This window comes from Schistosoma mansoni, chromosome 2, assembly GCF_000237925.1.
Source record: "Schistosoma mansoni strain Puerto Rico chromosome 2, complete genome".
Classification (NCBI taxonomy): domain Eukaryota; kingdom Metazoa; phylum Platyhelminthes; class Trematoda; order Strigeidida; family Schistosomatidae; genus Schistosoma; species Schistosoma mansoni.
The window spans coordinates 6,796,283-6,818,326 of NC_031496.1; the positions used below are offsets into that span (position 1 = coordinate 6,796,283).

Below are 22,044 nucleotides of genomic sequence, written 5' to 3' on the forward strand. Positions count from 1 at the left end.
ATTTCTACCGGCCTAACCAACACTTCTTGGCAGACTGTCCTATCTAAATGGTTCTTAGCATGAGGCAAATTCGAAAATGCGTCGAAAGTATTCCAGTGTGCGAGAACAGAATCATTTGACAATTGCTGATTATACGTACTCATGAAATCCATGTACGAAGTAAGCACTCTGTTTTCTCATGGGCCATCCAAGTAATAATGCCGTTCAGCTGCCAACTCCAGGGCAACATGGTTTTACAGGAGATTGTTGTCACCAGTAAAACGTACGTCTACCTTTGTTATACAGATATTCAGATAAATGTAGGAGATGCTGAACTATATGAACATACATTAAAATGATTTTTCAATGGGATGTACGTTTAGCGGCAGCAATGTTGTAATAAATTATTCAGTAATCCCGGATCGCTTTCGTTTTCTCAGCAATTCGGGAAGACAAGCCGCTATTGCTAATTTGTATAGGTACCTACGACATGTTTATGTAATCCTACATGTGGTAAGCTGGTGCATATGTATCAGCAAGTTATCTCTCTGATTGTAGTCTCGTTCTACCACTTAGTGTAGTAATTTGGCATAAAAAACATCTGGATTGGCATTCACATTTTGAAAAATAAATTTTTTCATGCAATTACTTATCCAGCGCTCATTTTTATCGATTTAAACAAGTACCGCGATAACGCAATAAATGCCAAGGAAACCCCTTCAGCTAGCCTTTTTGCGATGTCACTTTTCATATCAAACCTTTGGTGAGTTTCTATTACTTCACATAACTAGATATGGAGATCTCGAGCCCTTTTATCTAGATCGGTAATGCTATTGATTTAATATATCCTTGTTTTCACTGTAAGTCGTCCTGATTGAGTTCAATTTTCTCAGGCTTACTAATTACAGTTTCTTTTGTGGTGGATTAAACAGTATATGTACTCAAAAATGATAACAGTGTTATTTAGTACAAATAGTAACGTTAATATATATCATTTAAGTGTTATAAACACAACACACAGGTTTGCGCGTGTTCACATTGAGTCTGGTACAAAAGACCATAATTGTAGATGATCGAAGATTCCAATAAGATTGATGTCCTCCAAGTGGTATAATCAAATGTAGAATATGATATATTCCGATTACAGTCTATAAATGTGGACAGTATTTGGTTTAGAGTTTAGTTAACACAATCGCGAGTGAATGGAGAACAAGAGCTGTGTATTTGTTAACAATTAACAGCGTGTGTCATGCTATGATTGTAACACGACAGAAGAAAAAGTGGTCAACGTCATACGCTTAAACTACACGTACAAACACTTAATGGTAAGTGTGCTTGTAGTGAAAAATTGACAGAATAAATACAAATAACATCAAAAACTATCTACAAAATACGTTTGTCAGGCATATCTCCACACTTTACTCTAGTACTTACCATCGCCTATATTGCTCATGTCATAGACTGAGTTGACACCACATTAGATGAGTGCTACAGGGATGTCATCTTGCACATCATCATGGGACTTTTTCAAAGCTGATGTAGTAATGAATAAACCCCCAAAATCAATAGCTCTCTAAGTATTCGACATTGGATGCTGACCACATTAGTTTTAGTGGTCTCGTTTAGCTGAAGGCGCTCGGTCATGCATCCGTACCAGATCACGTTACAGAACAGCGTGGGAAGCATCGCCTACGATCATTAGCCAGATAAGATCATTTACCGTTCGATATATTGATAACGCATCAAATATATCTTCCAACCTCCTCGCTTCTGACTTGTGATTTTAGCTGAGTGGGCGTGATTCGATTATAGAAGGCGTTAGTGGTAAAGAGTTGTCAAACAACAATACTGGTAATATCTTCACTGAAATTGTTCTCTCATAGGATTGATTATAGACATATGCTTAGATGTCAGAAATGGTAATACCCTCTAAAATCCTTTCCCTTATAGAGAATGTTTTTGATAATAGTAGTTGGTAAATTGTTTATAAACTTTGCCACTGCCGTAACATGATATATATGAGGGAACTATGAGTTTATCAAATTACCTGGAATTTTCCACTGGTTTTTAAAATCGACCTTGAATTTATGAGTCAAGTATTTTGGAACCCACAGTCCGAGGAAATGATAATGCATGAGATTCATAAATGAATATCCACTAATATATGTGCATAAGTATAGAAGTTCAAAATTTTTAAGAGTGAAAGGTCACGCTCGAGAAAATAGGTATAGTGGGCATATGATGATAGTTATAAGGAAGTATGCCAATTTATAAGTTCAAAAGGCATTTTACAGGATTAGAATGATACGTTTCATTGGTCGGATAAAAATGTGTTGCATGTAGGAGTGATAATTGCCATCTGAGCATCGTTTCAGTTTAGAACACTAATGAGCATGGACAGAAATAAGAGCGAATTTTTAAGTATTCAGAACCTGTAAACTATAGAATTCGGCGATTAAAGGGATAGCGATGATACATTTTGCAAACTCTTAAAAAATGTCTGGGACATCCACTTTGGTTCTGGTGGTACCAAGGGAAACTGCTCAAGATTCTTCCTCTACCACACCTATAATTAACTATTTTGTTGTTCTTCACACTTTTTGAAGAGCAAACCCGAGTTATACCGCTTTATAACGGAGAATCTTTTAAAGCATCCTGGAATCAGCTTCTAAAAACAAACTATTTCGTGTTTCTGTCCATTGAGGTTTGTACTCTAGGTCATCGATTGACCTTGGCAGTAGTTCAGTTACTTACATGTGATTAGATGGAAAAGTTATCTCGGGTTCATACGGGATCATTTGACTTCTTTGTGAAGGAGGGTCTCAGTAGATTAGTCAAGGTATTCAAAGAATAATCATTCAGATTATCCCTATAGCATTTACAACCACTGGAATTCAACAGTGGAAGTGATGTCGTCGAGTTCAAAATACAGGTGAGATAGTTTTGGTTGGTAGGTATGATTAGCAAAGTTTATAGAAGTAGCTCCCCCCGTCGATTCAGATAACAGATCTACACTACTTTATCCCAGCGAGGTTAGTACATGCTAGTGTTCGCCTAAAATTATGTGTAGTGCCGGAGGTCAGGACTAACTTATGGAGGAGAGTTAAAGTTGAGTGTTCGTGTTTCTGTAAATGGTTCACCTTTGGGAGTTTTGGACGTTCCATGTGGAGTTTTACCTATCATGGTCATGTCTCGAGCATGTAACCTATCGTCTCTGCCACGCTCACAATTCTATTTACATGGCGAAGAATTCAAAGAGATTGGTGGTTATTTCATAGTCCACGGGAAGGAGCGTGTTCTTAGGTTGCTTATTATGTCAAGACGAAATTATGTAAGCCTCCGTTTGTCGCTAATTGTAATATATAGCCATTAGCCATCTCCAGATCAACTTTCAAGAAGCGTGGACATGGTTACACAGAACATGCTATAGTGATGAGATGTGTGAGAGAAGATGAAACAGTCTCAGTAAGTTACAGTACATTTAATGCGTTTAAGTAATAATTTATTTACGCAGTCCATTAATTTCAAGACTTCAAAGTCTTAAGTTGACTAATATTTATTCTGATTGGTCATAGTTCTTAGAAAAATAGTTATCAAGAGCGATTTGAATATATCCTATCATAAACCAAAGCTTCGCAAGTTGTCGCAATATTTTGCCCGTTCCAATGCATTAGTTGCCGCAGATACACCTGAATTGTTCTGTTCTCGTTTCAGTGATCCGAGCACCATAGTTTAGGCTGAAATGAATGTTTTCTCTTCATTTCCTCACCTGTTTTGTACCTGTTAGTGTAATGACTTTTCGTATGTTTGTAATACCGAAAATCTGCTGACTGTCATAGTTGCTTCGACAGTCTCAGACTTATCTCTTTGCTCATTGAGATAATTAGTAATTGGAAAGGTTAAATGCTCTTGATAGTGACTTTATAACTATTTTCTCACTATCAGAACCAAATATTTGATGCTTTTGGGTTTTAGTCTGTATTTTCGGCTTTAATGTTAGAGAGCCCGATTTCAAACCAGTGTGTATTTTTTCCAAGGTTTATACTCATTAACAAGTTAACGAAGAATTTCTGTTGTTAAATCTGTGGGACTAGTATTATGAAAAATCTCTACACCTAGTAGTTAGTATCAATGGTAATTCGAAGCAAATTCTTGTTTTACATTACACACAACTTGTGACGTCTTTTTCGGTGATTGACAGTACTTTTCCAATGTTCTCTTTTCATTCACGTATCACTGCCTGTGGATCTGCGTAACATGATCCCATTTGTTTTGAAATGATATCTTCCTATTGTATGTGGAGTAAAAACTTACATTTCAGATTCTGATGCTGCATTGGCTCGTGAACGGAGAACCGGCACTGGCATTCATCGTTGAACGTGAGCAGTTTCTTGTCCCTATCTCGATTATACTCCGAGTGAGTTTTAAAAGCTTGTATAAGACTTTCGGAAATGGTTTGTTTCCTTGTTTTTCTTAGAATATCTATTTTTTGTATTCTAATTCATTTTTAAGAATACATGGAGTTGTTTCTGAATAGTTATATCCCGGTCTATCTGTGATATGTAAAAACGGAGCACTATAACATATCGATTCTATTTGTCTTGTCCTCAAGCATTTCAATACGAAGACAAAATGAAAAAAAACAGTCAATTATTTTAGTAGATTGAAAATGTACATATAGAATTTTGATTCAGTAAATTAAAAAATCGGGGACATAGATGATAATAAATGTACTTACTATTCAGTGGCTTCGATAAATAGTTTGTACAAACTCGAAAGTCTTGTTGAAAACAACACTTCCTCGCACAAGCGTTATTATTTGCCCTTAAGTCCATTTATTACTGCCAACTTTATGTTGGACTATCTGAAACATTACAAAAAAGACCCTATAATTGAAATACTCAAGTGCGTTCTACTGCACTGTCAGTGTGACTACACAAACTCACTGACTGATATACATATACCAAGCGTAACAATTATAGTTTGTTCAGCAGAATTTTTGTAGAATCAAATGTTCAGGATTTTCTCGTTACAAAAATGTTCTAATAGCAGGTTTCAAGTGCCGAATATTTTTTTTAACTAATAATAGTATCCACATAACTACCAAGTTGTCTTTAATTTGTACTATTTGAGGCTCTGGTTAAGAAGACAGAATTCGAGATCTTCGATGATATTCGGCGCGGTTGTGGAGAATCTTTTTCGCTTGAAGAGTATGTTCATAAATTGTTTTCCACAATTCAAGTATTAATCTTTCATCACTGTATTGTTCTTATCATGATTGATCTACAGCTGATTGTAACTTACTTTTGCCCAAGTATCAAAGCTTATTAATTATTCTATTCAGAATAGCAAAAGGATTTACACTTTGTTTCTATGTACACGTGACTTGCCGGTTTATGATATTACGTGATCATTCTGTTACGGAACGCAACCGGCGCATACTCTTTAGCTAAAGATTAGTAGGGAAACAATATACATAGTTTCGAGAGTTTCCATATTTGCCTTGACGTCATTTATGAGAATGCCAAGTGCCTGAGATATTAACTGTGTATGTTATAGTATTCAGAATTACTAATTGATCTCACATCACATAGAAAAACTTAAACAATAAAGGGTAGGGTTCACCTTTGATTCTCAAATAAGTAATGAGCGCATCTACATCAGTACTTTTTTAGTTACTAACATTTAATACAGGTTAATATCCTTGCCATTAAGGAGAAAATGAGTCGTTTACCATAAGTTAGTCGTCCATCCAATTCCACTTTTTATCTTTGTTGGACAATAAGAGTATATAAAGATGAAGCTTTGTTTGTCTGTCGGTTAGGTCATCAAAATTAAATGTATCTGAAGTGTATCATTAGCCGTCTCTAACTAGTTATTAAAGTCCGTACATGCAATATTTCGTTCCTGTTTTTAAAATTCCACATTAGGAACGCAATGCGGATTCTTATACGTTTAAAAGATGATGAATACAGTTCACAGACTCGTGCTTTGTGCTATTTAGGAGGATTATTTCGCAAGCGAATGAATGTTCCCGATCGATTGTCCGATGAAGAAGCTGGAAAATTTCTACTCAGGTATTTATGACGTTTTCTTTATCTTTATAGAGAAAGTTTAAGATCATTCCATAGTTTTGTATCAATCAGTCTGTAAGTTCTTCGTTTATTTCATATGTATCGTAGTTATGGCAGGTTGATTTGACAAGCAATACTACTGCCGAACTGATCTTAAGTTACTCACATTCACGACTCTAGTTTCTAAAAGTGAATTGCTATTTAATTTCCTTTTTTTTCGTATTCCTTTATAAAATTTGACCACCGATTTTTGGACTGAAATCGAATAGTTGCTATGTTCCTATTGAGTCAGCTTGTCATTAACTGAATTTTCTTAAAACATTGTGTTTGTTACTGCTAGGACAGATAACTTAAGTGGTCTAAGTATCTACTAATCAAAATCTACTCTTATTTGGAAACAAACGTAGCACTATAAGATAATCTTCATGCCAAAAACTGGTTGAACTTGGAAACATGAGACTTCAGAATCAAGCCGTATGGCTCTAATGACAATAAAATTATTTTAAGTTTTATGATATTACAGTTATTCGGAACCGCCTAATTTTTAACGGTCCAGTTACTTTGGTTTATGCTGGAAATTCACTTAGAAGTTAATAGGAACTTCTTAATTCATAACTTAAAGTGAATCATTAGTTGTATTCTTGCCAAAAAATGCAAATTCAGCGAGTCTCGTTCACAGTCTTTTGAAGGATTTTGTCAACAGAAATGATAAAGATCCAAGTCAGAATTATCTTTCTGAAAATATGCCAAGTTACTTAAACTGCTTTCCATATTTAGTTTCGTGATAGGCTACTAAACAACAATTGCGACTTTACCACATATTAAAATAATCTTTAATTCGCTACCGGAAATACAAACTCGGAGGGATAAATTATCATAAATGAATAGGTTTCTAACCGTTATTTGGAGTTGTGCTGCATCTTAATTTTATATGATTTCATGTATGTATTCATGTTTTTTACCAGTGTTAATGTCTACCAGTTAACCTCAAAGTTTCATATGACCTTGGGTTTGGTCAGAAATACATCGAAATGATGAAATTGCCATCGTTTTTCGAATGTTTCGTTTATTTTGACAATTTTCCATTATTTTTTCAAACCTAAATGGCATTCATAGTTATGTTTCGCCACTGAGTTTTTTTGACTTGCCATGGCTTCATTTTATTATAAGTGATTTGATTCGCCTCCAATCAATAATTATACAGCTGTTAAACGTGGCTCATTTTTTCGAATTTTCGAATCTGAACTGTTGAATTGTGAGTTCAAAGAGGGTTCCACTGATTCAGTTTTATGTCAAACTATGCTATTACATAGCTTTACATAGCCATTGAGATTTTCACCATGGTTTCTTATCTGTCATCCAATTTTTATTTGAAAAATATGCTTCTAACAAAGATTTCAGCACTGTCAGATTTAAACCATTTTTGTAACTTTGGTCAAGCGACAAAATTCAAATGCTGTTTAGGGTTTTATAGTCGCTCGAAATTGACGATAACGTTTTTGCGTTTTGATGGCAATTTCGTTTCTGTGGTATTATTTGTCTATTGAACAGAGAATATTGTAGTAGTGTCATATATTCGACAAGACCATTATGTTATGGAGCTGGATGACTTAGTAACACAAAAATCAGCAACTAAGTTTACATTTTCTCTTATTATTTTTCGACCCCACTGCTGTAGAAGTCCTACTCAATATCTTCACGCGGCTGTGTTGCTTACGAAATTTAGACGACAAAAAGATAATATCCGGGACTTAAGCCGGATTAGTGGGTACCGAAGATCCACTCAGGGGCGTTGGAAAACCCTGAATTTGCAACAACGAAGCACATGGAATTCAGAATCCCGAGGGAACAAACGGCGTATGAAACTATTCCCGGTCACTGTCTACTTTGAGACCGCACCTCCTAACGTCGCTCCTCTGACTTGTGGATTAGACTTCGAGATAAAAGACTAAGGGAATGGCCGCTTAAGAAGATCACTTGCTTCAGTTTGGGCACCCAGAGAGTATTCTAACCCATACACAAATCTAATGATTTATATGGAGCATACATATTTTGGTGTTTTTTGGTAGCAATGTTTGCATTTAAACAAATAATACATTCTTAGACTTCAAGCATCAAAAAAGAAACTGGGCACTTCATACAGTAATAATATAGTGCGAGGCGCTAACGTATTTTAATCAGCCAGTAAGATTACGGTTGTAAGTAGAATATGAGTTGTATTTCCTCCATCCACTTTTACCAGTTATTGTTATTGATAAACATTCTAATTTCTTAGCACGTTTTCAAACCTAATGCGTTAACATATATTGTCATATAGGGTGTTGCTTCATAACTTGTACACTTAGTCTTTAATTACCGGCTTATAGATTTAAAACTAAACTCTCATTCTTTGAATTTTTATAAGGTTTTTCATCGTTACACAATTATCATGGCTCATTACCCTTGTATACTGATTTGTACTAATCTACATTTGATATTATCTATTAATTGTATATGAAAGACGTTTTCTTCGTTGATACTATATTTTTTGTATAACTGTTCTAATTCTTGGTAATACACTTTCAGTGAATATATTGCAATCCATCTGTCATCATTCTTGGATAAGTATCATTTGCTCTGGTGAGTTAAATTTTTTTTTAAAAATATTTCTACACTGTTATTGAACAAAATGCTTTGAAGAACATATATTCAACATTTTGTGCTTTGTAAAGGTCTCAAATATAGTATTACTATTATTCTTTGACTGTTATTTTCTACTTTTTCTAGTCCGATATTTTTCTGTCTCTTGAAGATCCTTACTATTGTTGATATTATTATTTTCATGCTTTTTGTTGCGTTTATTGATTTTTCTCTCAGTACTGATGATACAGCTTGTGTGCTTACTTGTGTAATCGGTTTTGAGTTATAAACTGTAAGAGTTAATGTTACTATCCGGTTTCCCAAACGAAACTATGTGAAGTGGAACTCGAACCCACGACTTACTGGCTGAAAGTTGAACACTTTAATTACTAAGCTATCACTCTGTAGTTCATTATAGTTTCTGTTTTTTAATTCCATCTAGAACTTTAACTATTATGACTGTTAACCTAATTAACACTGGGGATCTATGTGTTTTGTGCTATAAATAATAATGTCAGTTGTATATCTTATAACATAGATAATGAAAAATTAAAGACATGTTTTCAAAATGTCTGTTAATATTGTATAGTTAAGCTACATCACCAATTGTATAAAGATGAAAGTACCGATATAATTGTATTCTGACTCAATGGACTTGTTTTCAGAGCATTTATATCATGATTTTAAGAATTTCCATCGTAAAAAAAATTGGAAACTATGATGAAATGTCTGGTAGTCTTCAGTTTTCAACGATTCTTAAGCAGATCTTACCGTATACTAAAGATTGTAGTTATGAATGTATAAGTTGTTATTGTTTCACTTATTTTGCAGTTCACATTTAGGCAACCTTTACTGAATACAGTTAATTAACCTCAAATAAGCTAAGATTTATGCCTGGGATTTCACTACACAATCGGCTTAGTTTTGAATATGTAGTGCAGACTGTTACAGTTTATATTTATATTCTATGAGATTTTAAGTTTCATCCAATGATATTACCGATTTAAGTTTGCATATTTCGAATAATATTAATAGCTCAGTAATTCAATGTGATACAAATCAAAGTTTAGTATCTTTACCTGAAAGAAATACTATTTAACTGCGGTAGTTAACTTGCGGCATTGGTCATATTTAGTTTGAAAAGGGTTAGTCGCTTTTTGCTTTCTCCATTCTTCTATGCTCTCTTTTAGCTTTTTGCAATCAAGTAGGTTCAGGATTTAAAACGTTACATTTAGATCGCTGAATTGAATTAAGAAATTTAAGTGTATTGAGTTTTATCCTAACTCAAGTTTTATATTTATGGACACAAATGGTCGGTGTACTATAATACTTTCAAAAGCTGCTGGTACACAAACCAGGTTTTACTGTAAACGGCGCAATGATTTACCAATGATAATTTGATTTTCTTGTGTTCTTAATTTTGGTATCAGCAGTATTTAGACTGTTAAATTATTGTATGACACCATAGCAGATTGTTAATGAAATCAGGAGCACAGGTTTCTAAAAATAATTTCGTGTTAAGGTTTTTTGTATTTCAAGCAGTTAAGTTCATGCGACATATTCACGTGCTTCCTTACTGCTCAGTGCACAACTTCTCAGCTTACTGCATTTCGCTTTTAAATTTAACAGCACAGTATCAAAAGCAATAAATTATTGTTTAGATCTGTCGGTATTATCGCAGTATAACTGGTGTTTCTCGAATGTTTCGAATTAGATATTGATTAGCTTCATATTTTCATTCTTAAAATGAGTTATTTAAGGAGATACTTATCTATTTTAGGTACCGCATATTGATACTAGGTTGTTTACAATACTTGTTTCTGTGCATATTACCACTGTTTATTTAATAATTAATTAAAAAAAACTAGCTTTATAAACAAATATGGCAGTGACAATTGCTTAAGACACTCGATTTTCAATAGATAGTTTATTGTTTCCAACTCTGTTTCATTTTTGATTTGATCAACTGGTCAGTATCAGAAGCCCCCACACAGAACGCGCTATTAAAAATCGATATCTCACGTATTTGGTAAATAAATTACATTAATTAAAATCATGAACCGATCAATGTTAGACCACCGTTGAAGACCTGGAAGCCTTGGACTCCCGTTAATCTAGAGGTTAAGTGTTCGCGCGCCAAACCGAAAGTGGGTTCCAATCCATCATGCGAGATCATATGTGCACACTAGCGAGGAGTCCTATACTAGGACGGAACAGCTTCCCAGTGCCTACAGGTTTTCAGTGGTGGTCTAACATTAGTCGGTTTATGATCTCAATCAAAACTCAACAATCTCGATAAACCTATACTGAAAATTGCATTAAATTTATTTGCGGTCTCAGGAGATAACAGTTTCATATGTTGCTCACTAACATTCATCGGTGTATTTTTCTTCATTATGTTTTGATTGGCATTTGAATCATCCATTAACAATCGATAAGTGTTCGTATTCTCTTTCGATTACTTCTGTCATTCTCATTTACTATAATAACTTTTTAAATTTCTGTTTACACTAACAATCACTTATCACTTGGAGTCTATTCATTGACCTTTGAATTAATTGAATAAATTCTCAGTATGATTAACGTATGTTAAGCCTCAATCACTTGTAATGTCATTTGTGTTATTCTCCAGTTCCCATACATATCACTAATATCATAGTACACTAATTTTACTCTAAAAGCAAATATTCATTAATAAATCCGCCGACATAATCATTCTCACATTACTGATCACCGTCAACATTTTTTGACACGTTAAAGATTTCAACCAAATGTATCATTTCCCTTTTTTTTTGTAGAAAAAGCTCAATTGGTTTTTTCCTCTTTTTTTGGGATTTTTTTATAGTTTCATGATTAAAAAGTTGCATGCATTTGTCTCTGGATTATGTTGTGAAGAAAGCAATGACAATCCGATGTTTCAAGAAGTTTTATTACCGTCTACTTTATATCTCCAAGTATTACGTGTAAGTATCATGTATACAATATGTAGTGTTATCTTTTTCATAAAAATTAACAAAACATTTCTGTACCATAAGCAGCTAACAGTTGGAACGCAAAAAAGCATTTTTCAATGCTAATTTATATTCGAAAGTATGTTTTCTAATGTTTTAGCATCTGTGTATTGATGCTAAGTGGTTAGCGAATTATGACCGATATTGTGCTAAGTTTCTAACAACTAAATAAAATGTACCAACGAAATAATACTGTGTGGTGATCATAAGCATATCTTGGTGAACTGTATTTTAATGTAAAATGCCAATTCATGTAAACTGATGATTATAGTGCTCGTGTATTTCAGGACTGCCAAGTGTATAGTCCTGAGTGTAGACGAAGAATACTGGATACATCTGGGGAATAGTTTGATGCGTTAATGAGTCTTTACCGAATAAGATGGTTAGGATATATATTACGCATATTCGAAGTTGCTTTTAAATTAAATTGGTTTATTTAAAATCAGTTTGATAAGTTATACAATGACATTTATTCGCGTTATGTAGAGTAATTTGTTTTAACTATTTTCTTTGAAGTTTTATGGTTTTTTTTTGTTAGTTATCGATATGTAGATACGTTCAATTGAATTTTATTGTTGGTTAAAAAGAAATTATGAATTGTAAGCAAAGATGGATAGCGGCTAGCAGTGGAATCCAGAACGCGCGTTTCGTCCTGTTTGGGACTCGTCAGCTAGATGTACCTGCATCTCAGCGTTGATGTTCACTCTGGGACTCGAACCCAGTACCTTTCGCTTCAAAGTCCCTGAGTGAACATCAACTCTGAGATGCAGATACATCCAGCTGACGAGTCCCAAATAGGACGAAACGCGCGTCCTGGATTCCACTGTTAGTCACTATCCATCTTTGCTTACAATGCTTGTGAAATAAGGCTATATCGAGTCAATACGCACAGTATGCACATATGCCGATCAGAGACTGACCAGTTGCAGTTCTAAACATCAATGGGAAGATTCAAACAAACAATACTAAGTGAACTGAAATTATGAATCGTTTTTAGCCTGGATTATGTACATTTTCAGAAACAACACCACTTGTCAACTACAGTATTCGCAGTTCATAATTTTCATTTCAATTAATTACATTGTTGTAGAGATATCAACTCACTGAAGACAATTGGTGAACGGTCGCTCAAAATCGTGGATTGGTTGAAGTTAGACATTAACACCGCTGGATGCCGGCTCAGTGGTCTATCGGTTAAGGGCTTCGGCTCGAGACTGGTAGGTCCTGGATTCGAATCTCGCGGGTGCGGGATCGTGGATGCGCACTGCTGAGGAGTCCTATGATAGGACGAAACGGCCGTCCAGTGCTTCTAGGTTTTCCATGGTGGTCTAGCTTCAATTGACTCATGATTTCAACAGTGAAAATACTAAATTCTCCACAAAATCCCCTCTAATCTATAATTACATTGTGCTTATTTTCTCTTTAAATTATTGTTTCATTGTCGCTTTTTGCACAACTAGAACTCAGTTTATTTCTTAATAATTGTAACTCTTTATTTTATGTGATTGGTTGGAATGTACACTTGTTTTCTGGGGCTTCAGTTTGGGCACCTGGGCAGTATCACAGCCCTCACACAAATCAAATGAGAATTGTGTGGCGCATATGTATCTGGTGCTTCCTTGTACCAATATTTATGTGTTTAAATAAAATAAAATTATGGGGCTAGTGTTATGCTAACCGGTTGTCAAAACTGAATTAATTGAAGGTGAGAAGATCTAAGTCAGACTGTTTTGAATGTCAGTTTATCGTTAATATCTAATTCACTTTAGTCGACTACTATTTATTCTAAGATGACATGGTTTAAAATCGGTTGCAATGGTGCGGATAAGTTAACTTTTTATCTTAATATAGGTTCTGAGCTCCCCTGTTCTCACACACCTTTTCTCTCTTTCTCTTCGAACCATATTCTCAATGTCAAGTCTTTTTCATTAATATTGGTATTACGTTATCTCGATTTCTTTGCTATTCATGTTGTTTGTTACAACTTGTGCTGATATCATGTAGGAAGCTGGGTCAACGAACATTTGTATTAGATTCTACGTTGATTATGACATTAAGTTGGTTACACATTTTAATGTAAAGGATGACATTAACAGCGAAAAATTAGGTAATACTGAGTTGACAATGTATTATTTATCTTTTAATTTCTCTGTCTTAAAGACACTTGGCGTTTTATTACTGATCAATAAGCTCCAAAGTAATCGTGTTAAATGATCAGTAATATATTTATGATGTTCATCCCCTAAAGATCCACTTCATCACTTTATTTTTTTCCTTAATAAATAGCTTCGACTAAATGCTTCAGTAGTTTTCTACTAATTTTGCTAGGTATTACCTTTGGAAGATGATATTGTAGTCGGTAAATAAACGGAGATTTCTTCATTTATGTGTGAACAAATCTGCCAGCAATCGTTCGAATTCTCCCATAATAACTTTACCAGTCGAACCTAAAACCTTCATACTATATTTTGTTTTTTGTATTAACATTTGATTATTTTCCGTTTCAGGCGAAAGTACTTCATTTACTTGCAAATGTCAAAGAACAGGTTTTATTAAAAAGTCGGAAACAGAACGTTCGTATATCCCTGTGTAAGTCATGTCTTATTGGCATAATTACAAATGTGCACCATTTATGTGCTAATAATTAAAACTGCTGAAAACCTACATATTTCATTGTCTATGGCACCATATTTATTAATCTTGTAGCATTTATCGTCGATTACATCATTGCTATTGTTTGGTAAGTGATTTAAAAATAGTAGGTTGATTAGTTTATATTTGACTAAAGTTGGGCTTGTATACTGTCTACGCGTCCGCGGCAAGTGAAATATATTTTCGAATGTAAATTAGATGAATCGCTGTTTCCAGTGTTTTTGTACCCTAAAGAAGGTTGATAACCTTGAGTTGCTAACGCTTACTTTGTAGCGATTGACTAAAAGCTCACGTATAAAACAATCGTTCGCTTACATATCCTTTTTTAGTTTGTTTTCTGTATGACCATTACTCTAAGATTAATTGATCCAAACAGAATATCTTTCATTACAGCCTTATTTCATCAGGCTCTCTTATCTCGCGCTTCTGAAGTCAGTACAGCAATGGTGTATATGGTGTCTACTGGGAATCTTCCTCCCTCATGTAAATCTACTCTTTCCGCTCAGCTTAGCGGGCAATCAACTGGCTTAAGTGTTCCGGCGGATAATGTTAATTTTCTTCGATTCGCTGCACAATTTCGAGCTGTTCACCGAGGGGCATTTTTCACAGAAATGCGAACTACTTCAGTTCGTCGTTTACTGCCGGAAGCATGGGGTTTCTTTTGTCCTGTACACACTCCTGATGGTGCACCTTGTGGTCTTTTAAATCACTTAGCTGAACCTGTAGAGGTAGGTGGAGTCTTTTACAATTTTGTAACTACAATTGCTCCCAAAGTACTGCTTGTGTGTTTTAAGTTGTATTCAGATTAGGTTTAATGGTTCAATCTGATTATGCTGTCGTGGATTAACGTCAACCTAAATGCTTATTCTATGCAATTGTCTTCTTCATTTTTATACTCTAGCTTTGATAGGCATACAACTAAAAAGTCAGATTGTCATCGGTTTTTACTATTCTCTACCTATACTTGGGGCTTTAATTTGTCTTCTCATATTTCTCTCTAACCTTTTGCTACTCTTTTCTGCCTAGGTCATTTTTATACTTGGTGTTGCGACGCGGTTTCTTCTGAGTTGTGTGTATGAATTTCTACTGTTCAACGTCATATAACTTCTCGAGCTCTTCCACAAAACAATATGCCTCTGGTAGTTACAAAACTCTCTCAAGATATTAGCTTGTATATCTTTAGAGAAATTAGTATTTTACTTCAGATAAAGGCCGTTATTCCTTGTAACTTATGAAAAAGCATTTCTTTAACACAGTAAAATTCCACTTTCATAAATATCATAGTGATAGTTTATTAAATTTCGTCAATCTCCTTAAGATGGATTTTGCTAATAGCACACGACTCCCATCGTTACATGTACGGAAGCTGTGAATTATGACGTGATTGGCTAGTGGTGCAGGCTAACAGATCTATCTCAAATATTCGTGTTGTAATATATATCCCTGTATATTTGTCATGATACACCCTTGTCTGGTCATCATCGTATTCATGATCGTTGGTCCAACTTTAAGTGCTTGGGCTCACATGATCTAAGGTCTAGCTCCAAGAATAGAATCAAAAAAACTTGTATCACCCCATGATAATTTACAGCCATAGAATTCCTGTTTAATTTAATCTAATTTAGTCAATTGCCGTTAAGCTGTAGATACTCGATGTAGCCTACAACTTTGTGTGCAAATTTGTTGCGTAAGTATTTGTTTAGATACGTTGACGTATTGATGTGTGTTGATCGCCAGGGTTCACTAAATGTCAACGGTGCCTTTTCTCGACCTTTATCTGTTTATTTTCTTTTATCAACAGGCTGTATGCGAAACTCCAAAACAGTCAGTGCTTGAAAATATCGGAAATTGGTTATCCACACACAAATTAAGACCGATTGAATTATCCAGACAGTTGTTTGGTGTTGCTGAACAACAAAATGCCTTGCCGGTTTTATTAGATGGTCGTCTTATCGGTTGGTTGTCAACGTTAGATGAAGCAAAACGTTTAGCACTAGAGCTACGCAATTCAAAAGTTGATCCTAACTGTAAAAATATCCCTCACACAATGGAAATAACGTTAGTTCCTTCAACGGATGTCGGTTCACAGTATCCTGGCTTATATCTTTTTGCCGGTGGATCACGCCTCTTAAGACCAGTCAAAAATTTACAATGTCCAAAAAATTCAGCTGGTAAAGATGTTATTGAATGGATCGGAACATTTGAACAAGTTTATTTAAATATATCTGTGAAAGAGGAGGAATTAAGTGAACGTTCACCTATTGATAGATCACATATTGAAATAGCTCCTGAAAATATTTTCAGTTTTGTTGCTGGTTTGATCCCATATCCGGATTTTAATCAGGTATTTATATACGTATATAGATGCTTAGTTTTGCTTGAAATTAGAGCTGATGACATCGTTTTTATAAACACATGATAAATTTTGTCGTGCAACTCAGAGAACACGTTACCGAAGTATGCACTTGAGCTATATATTTTTTCTTTATCAGTTAAAAATCTGATCAGTAATTGTTGTATTTGGATTTCGAGAACATTATAAACTTTAGAGTGTTCGATTTGTAATTGTCTCATTGAATGGTGTATTTCACGTTGAGGTATGTATTATTGTACGAATTGGTAGCTTAATAATCAAGAAGAAGAATACATTGATCATCTCTCCACTTTGTTCAACCATTCCTAGCGTTAGCATGTAACACACCATGTGGGATTCACTGGCACGAAATTCGTGGGACACGTCCAAGCCACTGAAGTCGGTGTTTCAGGATGATGACACCAACTTAATTATCGTCGCTGCGTCCGAACACACGATGCCGAACCTCTGCATTACTAACCTGATGTTGCCACTGAATGTCAGCAATCTTTCGGAAGCAACGATGATCAAACACAGAGAGCCACTTAACATCCTTAACTAAGAGAGATCAGGTTTCACAAGCACAGAGTAAACTGCTCTGACTAACGCTTTATAGATTCGACCTTTTACAGCCAGCCTAACATTACGAAGGCGCAAAGATGGCTCAGATTAGCATAAGCCGCTCTGGCTTTCACTGTATGTGCATTAATCTCATAACTCACGCCATCACCAGCACTTACACAGCTACCCAGATACACGAACCTCTCGATTACTCTTTGTCTGCTCAGTACAAAGAGCGAGCTCATGTTTATATTCCTGCCAGTCTTGTAAAGGTAATTTGCATCTACGGACATTTACTGCCAACTAGTTAAGTGCGGATTGCATGAGTTGGGTATCATTACACAGTAGGACAATATCATACACATACTCAAGGTCGAAAAGTCTTTCTCCAGGCAAAACATCCACACAACCATTACCTACATCCATCAGAGCTGTTTCCAGAACGTCATCGATAACAAAGTTGAAGAGAAATTATAAGATCGGGCAGCATTTCCTAACTCCAATGCTTGAATGGAACAATGGGAAGGGGTGGTTGCATGCCTCACTTTTCCTGAGGTGTCTTCAAATAGGGCTTTCAAGATGTTGATAAGCTTTTAAGACACACCTTTCTTCAATAGACAACCCCAGAGAAAAGTCCTGTCCAACTAATTGAAGGTGACCCAGATATCAAGAACACTACGATTGTTGGTCTGCAATATGTATGACGGTGTTCTAACATTTGCAGGAGGGTGAATAGACGATCAACAAATGCTCGATCAGAACGAAAACGAGCCTGTTCTTTGAGAGTTAATCTTCCCCAGGTTCTGAACAACCTTCGAAGTATGACGGATGCCAATATTTTTGATGCAACCAGAATTATACTTATCTCCCGATAGTTGCTGCAGAAACGACATGAACCCTTTTTAAAGATATGGACACCTACCGACTCATTCCATAATGCTGGAACACTCTTTAACTGCCAAGTCTTTGTAGAAAATTCAAACAGTTCCTTAACCTGAAAGTCACCATCTTTAAAAAGGACCGGAGGTAATTCATCTGGGACTGGTGATTGGTAGCTCTTCAAGAGTTGGAGTTTCTTGCGAACTTCCGCCTTATTTGGTGGATCAGTCGTCACAGGCCATAGAGGGTTGAACAGTCTGTTCGATGTTGTCAAGACAGCAGACCGGTTGAAATGCTCTTCGTAAAACTCTACCCATCGTCCAAGACGTTGATAGATGCAAGTGATTGGCATCCCGTCATCTTCACAGATCGTTTCATTCACACCAGACTTCTTTGTCCTTACACAAGGTTTGCCCACTTTCATTACGTATCAGTGAATCTGTACTTAAAGAATGAGTTACATAATGTATGTACTTTCAAGAATTATATCAAAGTGTTTGGATGATGTCGAAACAATATATTTTATGACTGATCAACTATCAAAAAGCTTACGCTCTGAACATAACACTGTGACTGTAATTACAATGCTTCCCGGGTAAGATATGCAATTTAGTATTACGATTTAACTATCACAAGTGTCTTTACTATTCCTAACGTTTTATGACGTTAATGGGATGAAGTAAGTAGTAAATTACATCTAGAACTTTTTGTATCCCAATTTTTTTGAGTTACAATTAACTTTTAAATCCTAATTATCCGATTAATTTTCATCAATCAGTCAATTATGGTACACTGGTGGTGTATAGAAAGCTCTTAAATCGTTTCATTTAGTTAATATTATACTGTATGTATGACTCCACCATTATGAAATAAGTTACTGAAGATTCAATATATTTGTCAGGTTGTTAGTGTTCGATCATAGTGATCTCTAAAACATTGCTTCATGCATGATGGAACTAAAGAACAGCCTTCACGTTGAAACAATTATTTTGTTGGGCGCATTGTTTCTATAAACTGGTTAGTATATTTGTTATGTTAACCGAGCTATATATTATAGTCCAATTCAGTCACTGTGTACCATTTTAAATGCGTATTTGATCGAACTATACAGTAAGTGAGAAAACACCATAGTATTTATGCAACTGTATTGTCTAGTGATATTGTTATTAAATATATCAATGTTAATAACATCTTATTTACAAATAATCTTCATTAATGTCAATATCTTTCCTTTGCAGTCTCCACGTAATATGTATCAATGCCAAATGGCTAAACAGACTATGGGTCATTCTTGTTATACATGGCGTAATCGATCAGACGCGAAAGCTTATCGTTTATTTACACCTCAAAGTCCTCTTGTCCGAACTAAAATGTATGTTAAATATGATGTTGATCATTATCCTCTAGGATTTAATGCAATTGTTGCAGTGATGTCATACACGGTAAGCACCATATATCGATATTTTTTGATGTTTTTCTTTGCGGTAATAATTAACACATTAATACCTGGCAAATAATCGCATACTTCAATAGGAATCATTTTCTGACATTGGGGTGGGTAAATCAAGACAGAATCAATCCATAAAGTCAGTGACTTTTGATTAAAGCCACATAATTAGGTCTGGATTACGAAGTTTGGGCTTACAGTGAATGTAACACTGATTTGACCCTAATGGCACAGTTGCATTCGTCTTCTAACTCCTTCTAAGCCTTGATTTTATTGTCATTCATCATTTGAACTGTTTTTCTGCTGTTTATATTTCTATTGTTTTTGATGTTATTTCCTATCGATCGTCTCTTGTTGATTTTCACGTTGCACTGTTGTGAGGTGTAATAACATGACTCAGTGCATAATTTTGGCAAGTCCTACACTACTGACTAACTAAATGACCTGAAGTGACTGATATCTTTATTTTTCACTTCAATGTCTGATGTTTTGCGTTCCAATCTCTAAGAAATAGTCAGTTTTCTAAAAGTTTAAAATACGTCTTCTTGTTGTGTAGATGAAATAGAATCTAGAATTTCTTGTAATCACTTCGACACTGAACTTTCTTCCCTTATAGTGTCGGATCACTTGGTTAAGCGTTCAATTTTCTGTCTATTATCTACATGATTGTATAAGTACCAAAAGCATGCCAGTTGCCTAAATTTATTTGAAGTGGTTTCGTGCAGATGTGTCTAATTCGAAAGTATTATTCATCACAGATTGGTCTCATTCGGAGTACCGTTATAAATCAAGCAGCACTTGATAACTATTTCATCCTAGTGTGACTCCTCAGTAGTGCGCACCCACAACCTCACCATGGATCGGACCCAGGACCTTCATGTCTCATCCTATTATATCTCTCCGGGTGTTTCTAATGGTTAAACGTTCGCCACAAGACGTAAATGTCTTGGGTTAGGTTAATGACGGGGTTGTGTCCCATGTTGGAACGAAACAACTATCAAGTTCTCCTTGGTTTTCAATCTATGGTGAATACTTCCTACAAGTCGCCTTAAGTAACAATCACACAAAACTGCAAAACACCACCACAAACAATTTTTCTTGTTGTGTAAATGTATGCTTACTTTCGTAATATCCATTCATCAAATCAAAACAATTTTCAGGTTTTTAATTTTCAACTTGATGTAAGCTTTTTTTCCAACCACTTTATGTTTTATCTACAAATGTAAGGTCTGTCATTCTTATTTTCAATAACAAAAGTCACTGTGATAGATTTCCCCTCCCCACAAATGCTCTGGTACGGTTGAGGGTGGGAAAGTTCACTCACTGCTTTCACACCGCCTCACATATATAGCCACTGTCAGAGACGTCCTACTCACTACCTTCTCGCGGCATTACTGTTGTTTACGAAACTAAGAGGACGAAAAGCGAATGTTCGGCGCTTCAACCGGGTTGGTGGGTATGGAGAATCCATCTGGGGGGGGTTGAGGAACCCTGATTTCAAACCATTGCTGAACATGGGCTCCAGGATCCTGAGGGAGAAAAAGGCGTATGAACCTATTGTTGGTCACCAGCTACTACGGGACTGCATCTCCTAACGTTGTTCCACTTCCTTGTGGATTAGACTTCGAGGTCAATGACTCGAGGTGTGGGGTCCCCTGAGAAAACCACCTGCTTCGGTTCGGGTACCTAAGCAGTATTCCGGCCCTCACGCAAATCAAATGATTTGTATGGTTTATGTATATATGGTATCTCCTTGTACCAATGTTTATGTATTTAAATAAATTTTAAATATAAATATGAATGGATAAGCTTAACAATGTCAGTGTTCAACTTTGTATAACATACATTTGCTATTATACATTTAAATGGATTCATTTTTTATTATTTATACTTTAAATACTTGTTAACAATATTTGCTTTTGATTATAGGGTTATGATATGGAAGATGCTATGGTGATTAATAAAGCATCATATGATCGCGGGCTAGCTGGAGCTTGTATCTATAAATCAGAAGTTATTGATCTATCTTCACTTTCCAAGTCAACATCGTCAAATAATCCATTTCAGAAGAAAAGACTAGTCACATCTGAATACTATTTCGGTATGTAGAAATATGTGTATATGTAAGAGAAATCTTAAAAAAAAACATCAGTTAAACTTCACTTCTCTAATTATACTGTAATTTAAGTTAATTTATTAGGTACTTCGTATTAAGTATTAAATAATTTGTCTCTGTACCTATTCAACTTAACATTGATTTTCATAGTTATGAAAAGAACAAGAGAGAAGATTATTTAATACTTAATACGAAGTACCTAATAAATTAACTTAAATTGGAGTACTGTTTTCGACGCTTTATTTTATAATTACACAATTCCATACTTCCTTCTGAACTACCTTCATTTATACAGTTCCTTATCCACTCATACCTTGCCCACACTTATTTTTTCTTAACACATTAGTATGTTC

The 22,044-nt window shown here is 35.2% G+C and overlaps 1 protein-coding gene across 1 annotated transcript in view; it reads left to right on the top strand.

Moving 5' to 3' along the window:
- Window positions 1-2,712: 2,712 nt before the first annotated feature.
- Window positions 2,713-22,044, top strand: part of Smp_140690 (putative dna-directed RNA polymerase I subunit) — a gene marked incomplete at its 3' end in the record, with an annotated part of 26,457 nt that continues 7,125 nt past the window's right edge. Inside the window, exons 1-14 of the mRNA XM_018795496.1 lie at window positions 2,713-2,818; window positions 2,855-2,911; window positions 2,949-3,011; window positions 3,050-3,310; window positions 3,346-3,444; window positions 4,301-4,433; window positions 5,864-6,056; window positions 8,619-8,672; window positions 11,518-11,635; window positions 14,191-14,272; window positions 14,729-15,063; window positions 16,137-16,679; window positions 19,367-19,570; window positions 21,505-21,676. Coding sequence (XP_018649803.1) covers window positions 2,744-2,818; window positions 2,855-2,911; window positions 2,949-3,011; window positions 3,050-3,310; window positions 3,346-3,444; window positions 4,301-4,433; window positions 5,864-6,056; window positions 8,619-8,672; window positions 11,518-11,635; window positions 14,191-14,272; window positions 14,729-15,063; window positions 16,137-16,679; window positions 19,367-19,570; window positions 21,505-21,676 — 2,389 coding nt within the window. The 5' untranslated portion in view covers window positions 2,713-2,743. The remainder of the gene's footprint in view (window positions 2,819-2,854; window positions 2,912-2,948; window positions 3,012-3,049; window positions 3,311-3,345; window positions 3,445-4,300; window positions 4,434-5,863; window positions 6,057-8,618; window positions 8,673-11,517; window positions 11,636-14,190; window positions 14,273-14,728; window positions 15,064-16,136; window positions 16,680-19,366; window positions 19,571-21,504; window positions 21,677-22,044) is intronic.